The sequence below is a fragment of the Neltuma alba genome, unplaced genomic scaffold (genome assembly GCF_004799145.2).
Source record: "Neltuma alba isolate B1F8T4 unplaced genomic scaffold, ASM479914v2 tig00002944_pilon, whole genome shotgun sequence".
NCBI lineage: Eukaryota > Viridiplantae > Streptophyta > Magnoliopsida > Fabales > Fabaceae > Neltuma > Neltuma alba.
Genome location: NW_021633078.1, coordinates 22,816 through 32,360, shown reverse-complemented (window position 1 = coordinate 32,360; position 9,545 = coordinate 22,816). Strand labels below are relative to the sequence as shown.

General features: G+C 33.1%; 1 protein-coding gene across 7 annotated transcripts; it reads left to right on the top strand.

Annotated features, from left to right (window-relative positions):
- Nucleotides 1–1,392: 1,392 nt before the first annotated feature.
- LOC114739831 (probable NAD(P)H dehydrogenase (quinone) FQR1-like 3) lies at nt 1,393–4,621 on the top strand. 7 transcript variants are annotated; one of them, XM_028927904.1, is made up of 5 exons: nt 1,393–1,584; nt 2,910–2,987; nt 3,176–3,269; nt 3,370–3,635; nt 4,258–4,621. In XM_028927904.1, exons 2-5 carry the CDS (start codon nt 2,962–2,964, stop codon nt 4,481–4,483), a joined length of 612 nt encoding a protein of 203 aa, XP_028783737.1. In that variant the 5' UTR covers nt 1,393–1,584; nt 2,910–2,961; the 3' UTR covers nt 4,484–4,621. The 7 variants fall into 7 exon arrangements, with proteins under 7 accessions (XP_028783737.1, XP_028783742.1, XP_028783741.1 ...); XM_028927909.1 differs by lacking the exon at nt 2,910–2,987 and having other exon boundaries at nt 1,394–1,584; nt 3,202–3,269; XM_028927908.1 differs by lacking the exon at nt 2,910–2,987 and having other exon boundaries at nt 1,394–1,584.
- The last annotated feature ends 4,924 nt before the right edge of the window (nt 4,622–9,545 follow it).

Genomic DNA, 9,545 nt, shown 5'->3' with positions numbered 1-9,545 from the left:
CCGCTTTCCAGTAAATTGATTGATGGCTGAAGATGAGTTAGGAGATTCCAAAGGTCTGACGACAACAAGCCCAGCACAACGATGATGACAGTGATGATTTTTCCAAATACAAAGGGCAAATTAGTCTTTTTGCACAAAACATAAATTCATTTATTTTCTAAAGCTGCAGTGAAGATTCAGAATAGGGGACAAACAGCCTTTTTTTTTTTTTTGCTACAGTAGCCCTCAATTGAATTTTTTCCCATTTTTTTTAAACTTTAGTAATACAATTAACAACTCTTATAATAATATTAATAACTAAAAACATGATTCATAACATGATTTGAGAGGCATTTTTCAATTTGAGATATTTCTAAGTTAGGAATTTTTTAACTTTTTTAACATAGTTAACAAGTCATCTAATAGTATTAATAATTTTAGTAACGCAATTAACAACTTATTTTTAAAATATTTTTATAGAATAAGCACAAATGATGTAAGGGTAATGTAGTCATTTTAACAAATAAAATTCCTATTTAGTCATTTGTGACTAAATTGGAATTTTCCTTATTAAGGTGACTATTTTGGATTTTCAAAATTAAAATATCATTTTATTGTCATTTTTTCTTTTACTTTATAAATAGGAGAATTATCATAAAGTCTCAAGAAAGTTATTTAATTACCAAAAAACCTAATTAACAAATAAATAGTTTAAATGTGTTGTTGTTTTCTATATTAAAACTTGTCATCATAAAATCTTTTGTTGTTAACAGATTTTTTGATAATTAAATTAAATATCTTTGTTGAGACTTAATAATAATAATTCTCCTTTTTTAAATAGCATGAGTCCCACTATAAAAAATTAATAGATATTACGTTATTTTGATGGTTGTACCATTTATGTTATAATTTTGTACTTTTTATGTGCATCTTGGTAACCCCAAAAAATATATGGTGTTTGAGACATTTGGATAGAAGTTTATAAGTATTTTTGCATATTTATCTTAAAATTAATCATGAACTCAAAATCATAATTATCACATAAGTTACCAAATATCCTATTCTTTTTTTTTTTTTTTGTGCGAGGCGAAATATCCTATTCATAAGTTGCTACTAGTGACTCATGATAATCATGATTTTAAATTCATAACTAATTTTGACATGTATATAACCATAATTTTATGTTTATAATTGATTTTGAGATGTGTACTTTTATTTGACTTTAGATTCATAATTGATTTTGGGTGTTTGAATATTTTTCGAGAAAATCATATTTGTAATTTAAAAAAATAGAAAAAGGATGGAATCGGCGTCCACTCAAATTTTTGTCCTGCCGTGATCCTTTTTATAAGATTTTTTGAATTTGCAATTTTTGAACAAAATTTTCTTTTTCAGAGGACCTCAGATGCCATTTGCCCTGCAATGAAATCTATTGCCCCAGTTATTCCAAATCTATATATAAGCGCGCTTATTCTCATGGATTGATGCCTCAGTTTCTTCCCCCAGCAAAACTGACGTTACGGCTTCAAACTTGAGAGGCCCACCAGCCCCACACTCTTCCGATTTTTACCGTCGCTGCGTTCTGATCACCAGCTTTTCTTCAAGGTTGGTTCGCCTCTCTTCTATTTTCAATTTTGATTTTGTTGCGCAATCGTTCTGGGCTTGCGCTTCACCTATTCGATACTATGGGAATTATATTACCAACTTGGTTTCTTCCGATTTCTAGTTTTTCTTTTTTTGCCCCCAATCTTTTTGGCAGTCTGAGCTTGTTTTTCCAGTCGAGATTTGTTTCAATTTCAAAATCCGTATGAGTTTCCTTTTCTTTGTTTTTTTTGCTTTTAACGAAATCTGTCTTCCCCCCTCACGTATGTGTTCCTTTTTTCTTCCTTCTGGTTGTTTATACCTGTTAATTTGTTTCTAATCATTCAGTCGATACTTTCATGTACTGGAGAACCTACCTACCATTTCTCTTATATAGATGCAACGACCAGTTTTACTGTATTCGAGCCGTTCATGAGGAATGTTTTATTGTATTCTCTCTAGAGTATTCTTGTGCAAATTAATGTTCTGAATAAATGAAAGTTCTTTTTGCTCAGTGACAGGGCTCTATAATGCCTTACTGTTAGCGTATTATCAATACTTAATATAAAAATTAGTCAACTAATTTGACTAAATTAAGAAAATCAGCTATAAGGTAATTATTTGTAATAAATATATGATGTCTTCGCTGTCAAAAAAATATATTGTCTATCTTTGTATGTGTACTAACTAGAACTATTATTGGATGAATATTTTAATATGTGCAACTACTACGAGAACCACCTTGAGAAAAAATGAATAAATATGATAGAGTGAAGGGAAGAAAAGAAAAGGTAAAATTTTAATTTGTGTTTTCATTTAATAAATGATGTCTTTTTTAATTTATTTTTATTTTTTATTCATAATTTCTTTTCTTTTGGGGTGGGCCATTGTAAAAATCAAATTGAAATAAAAGAAAATGTCAAATTAAGATACCGTTTATCTTTCTTTCATATCCATTCTCCTGAATCCTAAGTGTGAGAATTCAGAGATTTTTGTATTATTCCATTCACTAAGGGTTTATATACACGTGATGGATATAACAGACTAAACATAGCTGCTAGTATCTAACTGTCAGAACGGCATACTGTTATGACTACCTGTACACAAACATCCTCTTAAAGCCTTTAGGATTTTAGCCAATTTCTATAGCTGTCATTAATGTTGAAGTTTTGGAAGAAATGAACATTTGTTCTATGAACTATTTCCCAGTAACTAAAGGATTCGAGGCATTTGAAGTCTTTAGCTGAATGCATGAAGTTCATATCTGTACTTCTTGAAATCTCATATTTTCACCAACTAACAACATTGTCCATGTTTTGAGTTCTGTTTGTTCATACTTCCTTGTGTAGATACAAGCACACATACATCTTTAGTATTTCAGCTTTAACCAAGGCTGCTGATATGGCTACTACCAAGGTCTATGTTTTGTAAGAATCTTTTCAACTGCTTCATTTTTCTCATTTCCTCTTCTCAATCTCATGCAACAATGCACACGCTTAGATACAGGTAGGGATGGATTTTTTTTTGGGTGTGGGGGGGAGTGTAGTGGCGAGGGTGTTAGGCCCCTCCAATTTTCGACTTTCTATTGTCTTTTGTATCTTATCAATTACTGCAGGTATTACTCTTTATATGGACATGTAGACACTATGGCACGAGAAGTACACAGAGGGGCTGCTTCAGTTGAAGGTGTAGAAGCAACTCTCTGGCGTGTAAGTTATCGTTTGATCAAGGATGTGTAATCAAGTTAGAGAGAAGAGAGCCTTTGAGGTGGTGTTTTTTTTTTTTAATCGTGTTTACTGAAAATTATAGGTACCTGAAACGCTTTCTGATGTCCTATTACAAAAGATGAAAGCCGCTCCTAAAGCAAATGATGTGGAAGACATTAGGCCAGAGCAACTTGTGGAAGCAGATGGTTTTATATTTGGTTTTCCTTCTCGTTTTGGAATGATGCCAAGCCAGTTCATAGCCTTCTTTGATGCCACCCATGACCTCTGGGCTTCCCAATCACTGGCTGGCAAACCTGCTGGAATCTTCTGGAGTACTGGCTTTCATGGGGGAGGACAGGAACTTTCAGCGTAAGTTTTCACGTCTACTTTGTGTTTGCAGGAAACATGTCCTTTGGCTCTCTTCTGTAGTTTGAAAACTGCCATTTCCGATTGTTACTGATGTAGTGGACTTTTTAGTCAGGGGTACACGCTTCAATTATTTAGTTCTTGAATCTTAGCTATCAATGATTTAGTTTTGGGGCATGAACATTTGTCTTTTTTTTTTCCCCTAGTGGTGATAGGACTAACAATTAATGAATCCGGAATGTTCAAAAACGCGTACGAGTTGAATTTAGGGATGAATAGTTGAAGCATATGATCGAGATAAAAAAGGCAGATTGCTCTTTCTTCGATTGTTGAAGCATTCAATAGAGCAATCTCAAATAATAATGTTGATTTCATTAGTTTTGCGATTTATAGTTGTTACTCCTATATTTGCCATGCATCCCTGAGTAATTTGTTGCCTGGACTTTAATAGTGGAGACGCCTATGTGAACTTGGTCTATAGAAGTTTGATCGGTGAAGACATCATTAAATAAAGCAGCATTTCTCACCCATTCATTTAGTGACTCCTAGCCACATTTCTCTTCATCTTTTTTGTGGTTGATTTTGATTTTCATTTGGGTGTTGGCATTTTGAATTGTGTTGGCAGATTAACGGCAATAACGCAATTGGCACATCATGGTATGATCTTTGTACCAGTTGGATACACATTTGGGAGTGGCATGTTCGAGATGGAGGAGGTTAAGGGAGGCTCTTCATATGGTGCTGGAACTTTCGCTGCTGACGGATCTCGCCAGCCCACTCAGCTAGAACTTCAGCAGGCTTTTTACCAGGGCAAGTACATTGCTCAAATAGCCAAAAGGCTTAAAATCTAAGCTGCCCCTTGTTTTCATTACCTGAAATTGTCATTAATTTTATTATACACTTCATCTAAGAATAAAATGTAAATCTTTCGGACCTTTGAATATTGTTACGTCATATATACATCTCTTCTATTTTCAAAACTTATAAAATATCCTTTGGGGAAAGAAGGGAAGATAATTACGCACACCTCACATGATTTTCCTCCTAAGATCGAACTTATTTCTTTTTAATTTTCAAAGGAGATTTGCATATGTTTTGAAGGCAAAGAAAATCTTTTTAATATCAAACGAATCCATTAGAGGTTTGTGTAATTTAGTGGAGGTAAGGGACTGAGGGATTTTAATTATGTTTCCAACTTCCTCCTCTTTCAAAAGGGGATATTTTATAAGTATAATCGGGTAATCGTATTCTCTTAAATTTGGATTACATTATGCATTTTTTAGACTTTTAGGATAACATTAAAAAAAAACTTTCAGAATAACATTGAGGCTTTTAAATAGTAATTGCTTTTTCGTGAATGCATTCGAGACAAAATTAGCCTGCCCTATGAGTATTAACTATAAATTGTACCTCTTATAGGCTGCTTTAGGGGGCTTTATATTTGTTCAATTTTTTCACTAAATGTGTCGACATAATATGGTCTGTGTTTATTTTCCTGACCACTTTCAATTTCTTTATTTCCAAAAGCAGCCCAGAGGGGTGATTGATAATTGTGCTTGAGATTTGATGCGCCTTTTCTTGATTTGCATTCTCCTAATTTTCTGCTTGAAATGATGGAACATTCCATAGCAGCCCATTATAATATTAGATCATGATCTTATTTGCGGATTTAATATTTTGATGATAGGTTTCCCCAACATGGATTTCATAATATTATAATAGTAATAAATTATTGGTGGCATTCAAATGATTATGGCTGCAATTCCTTTATACGAGAATTGACTATGGACAATGGACGAACCTTTTTTTAAGAGAAAATTATAATAAGATCCCATTTAAGAGAATTAAATATAAAAATATCCATGAAAATCATTAAATTATCTCAAGTACCAAAAGATTCATTGCAATTAATTTTATTTGTTTAATTATCAAATTTCCTTTTCTTTTTTTAAAGTATGCATCGACAACTAAAAGTGCAGTAGTTAACAACTTAAGATGTAATGATTAACAACTATCGTGGCAACTATTAACAATTCATGTATTATATTTTTGTAACGTGTTGAAAAAATATATTGTTAATACCTGGGGTACTAATTGTAAACATTGTGGTGTACTCGGATTGTCTTGAAGCTATAGATTTTTGTACTAGGGGTACTAATTGTAATGACCAATTTATAGATTTAGTTGATGAAGTTAGACAAACCGTTTAGAGATTGGCAGACTTTGCTACTTTATAGTCCTAGAGAGAACTTGATTGCTGTTGACTACCTGGGAAAAGCTTCTCACAGTATGGAAGCTAATTTTAACATCCTTGATCAACTCCACCTATCTTAGAAGGTGTGGATCTTGATGAAGGAGGTTATCAGATGTACTGCTTTGTGTTGACTTTTGGAATAGTATACCTATATTATTATGTGTATTAGTTGAAATTACTATTTGATGAAACATTTAACATGTGTAACTACTATAAAGATTGCTTTAAAAAATGGATAAATATTAAAGACAAAGTGGATTGAGGTCTTATATTTAAAACCAAATTAAATGTCAAATTAGCTCTTATATTAAGAACCTAATGTAGTAGATAATTTTGTTAGGCACATATATTTTTTTATTGAAAGTAATCTCGGTAGGAGCTCGAACTTTGGTCGGCCAACGTTATGGGGAATTAATCCTTTCCACATGTATCATTCCTTTTTATTTGATCAAACATTTGTGTCATTCTGCAACCTTAAACTCAAAAAATCTTGAATTAATATGTTTAAAATTATTACTTAGGGGGTATTTGGAAACATAAAAAGGCACTTAAAAATGGTGTTTTTATACAAGTTAAGACAAAACTCCTCTCATATACTTATAATCAGAATCTATAAAATTATTTCTAAAAAGTTAATCTAAACACCCTCTTACTATTTCTATTTGTTTTATGGGCTACTTGTTGATGGACTAACAATGTACAAAAGGCATAGATAAATTAACTAATAAACTTTTAGTAAATTGATTAATTAATTATCCAAAATTTAAAGAAATTTTGGGGGTAAATATGAAAACATTGTAATATATAAAAAATTATCTTTTATTTTTAATTAATCACAAGTCATGTAATTTTTTATCAAATACTTTAAAACTAATTCATATTCAAACATATAATCTGTAGAAAGTCAAATTACAATTATAACTGGCTAAAGTACATATTTAGTCTTTTGACTATACACATGATTTTAATTTGGTTTCGTAACTTTAAAAATCATACATTTGCTCTTTTTACAAACTTTTTCCAAAGATATATGTCTTTTTCTTCTTGGAATGGAAATCAATTATAGTTAGGCTTAAATAATGATTTTTTAACAATTATAGTTATTTTGAAAATTAAACTTAATATGTTAGTATTTGAGAATGTTTTATCAATATCTTTTTAATAGAAAAGCTATATCCATTACACAATCAACAGTACAACAAGTTGTTGGTTCAGTCTCTCATCATCATTTGCTCTTCCTCTTCCTAAAAAGGTGAAGGGTGATGAAACATACAAAAAGGAGTGTCCAGCCCATGAGAAATCTTAGCTAAATGGTCAGCAAAAATGAGGCCTTTCCTATAGGAAAAAGTCGGCAAGACCTGCCAATCAAGGCTAAGTAGCAACCTTAAGTAATTTATAGTGTCGTGGAAAGGATGCTCTTAATCACAGCCACACAAAACTAAGTTTTATGGCTTCAATACATCAGAATAGAGAATAGCCCACCTTAAACCTTTTGAGCAGCAAAGGTGTAGTCTTTGCATCATGGCTAGGACTTCTGCAATAGCTGTGAGTTTGCAACTGAAGTCGCAAATTCATGTTCCTTCCTTATCTCTAATGATTCCACCGCAACTACTTCGTCCATCTTGTAATATCGATCCATCCACCTCTAGAGTGACATAATGACCTTGTGATCTCTAATGCTCTTGCCTTCCCCCTATGCTCCCTACTATAGAAAAACAGTTTGCTACCATATCTTGGTCCTAACATGCTCTAAAGAAGCTTGAAAGAACATTAGTTACCTTATTGGTAACATTAATGTCAAAAGTTTGTTGCATCTGGTGACCCTATATATCCCAGCAAATGTAGCCAAAAAGAGATGGCTAGTTGATTTTTCTTTATGAAAGCCTTGCTGGCTTCCTTGCTAAGGTTCCATTTGAATCAGTCTACTCCTTAGAGGGAAGAAAAATGAGTCCCAAACATCAGATCAACCATTGACTACCATCTATGAATAGCATTAGAACAATCTCAAATCAAGTGCATATGATTTTCCAACTCCTTACATCCAAAGGGGCAATCTGTTGTCACCTTCGATCCCCTCATTTGTGAGAGTTACATAGTACGAGTTTTTCCATATGAGAATAGTCACATGAAGGACTTGATCTTCTCCGAAACTTGCTTCTGCCAAATTTTTTTCCCTAAACATTATCCACCTGTTATTGTTACCGAAGTACTCGATATACACATCATGATCAGATTTCTTAGCTTATCCTCTAACCCTTCTGCTTTTAGGTTATCATTGATGAAAGCCCATTCTAACCCATCATAAGCTTTTTTCAAGTCTACTTTGGCTGCTAACCATCCTCCATTACTCGTTTTCCTCTTTATCGAATGAATGACTTCCTGAGTTCTTGATGTTGTCACTACCTCTGCCAACCTGCTATGAAGTTACACTTGTGATGCCTACTAACTTTCCCATAATGCTATTCAACCTATAGCTAATAAGACCTTAATGTTATCATTTTTTGTTAATAATTTTGGGGTTAAACGATTAAAAGTATACCTTTTAAAGTTAAGGGACCCAATTAAACTCTATAAAGTTAATGACTAAATGTATACTTTAGTCATTATAATTACTAAAAATGTAAGAAGATTTTTCAAAATCCTAAGTTATTATATAGGGATAAAGGTCATTTTTGTTCCAGAAGTTTTCTCAAAAGGGCACTAGTTATCAGGAAGTTTTTTTTTGAAGCAATGTTGCCCCAAAAGTGCCAAAATCGCAGCAGTATTGCCCTTCATGAATAAACCCTAAACGTTGACTGTTAAGTTTAAAATTATGACTCCAAAATGACACATGGTGAAAGACGTGGCAGCTATGACACTAAATGCTCCAACTCATCACCACCTCCTTCTAATCAGTTCCTCCTCCTCCCTCCCTCTCCCCCTCAACTATGGAGTGCCGCAACTTCTTTGTTTGCCTCAAAATCCATTTCATTAATCCACCTTATTTGCCACATCCTTCAATAATTACCCTTTCCTCCCTTCTGTTGATCTCATCGCCAATCTTAGTATCTCCTTTGCCACCTTCTTTTGTTTATTAAATCTATAATGGATTGAGTTTTTGGATTTTTTTCCATTGTCTCTTTTCCTCTTCTCAGGAAAATGATGCAGGCCATTTGGAATGGTTCTCCAAATTCATAGATAGTTGCTTCATTGACAAGTTGCCGTTGATAGGTGAGATGATGACGGGTTCTTCTATTTTGTAATTGATGCATCATTTACTAGCAAAGCTAATCATGACGGCAAGCATTTGAGGGTAGCCAGTGGGAAATTTTGACCCAAAACAAAGCCAAACGATCGGTCATATGTGGCAGCAGTAGTAGGAGAGGGATTAGGTGTGCGCAGGTGCACCCACAGTGCATTAGAGAAAACACCTCTCTCCTTTTGATAAGTGAAAGTATTGCTAAATGAAAATCAATATTTAAACTCAACAAAAAATGATTAATTTCATTGTTTGAGATGTAATATGTATGTCTTATTTACTTGTCTGCAAGTGCTTCAAAGTGCTTTGAGTAATAGGCTATGAGAGGTATATAGTTTGTGGCATTGGTTGAGCTCAAAATTTGAGGGTTTTTGTGAAGCTTCCAAACTTTGCTACCCACATTCCTAGTCATCAATTTTTA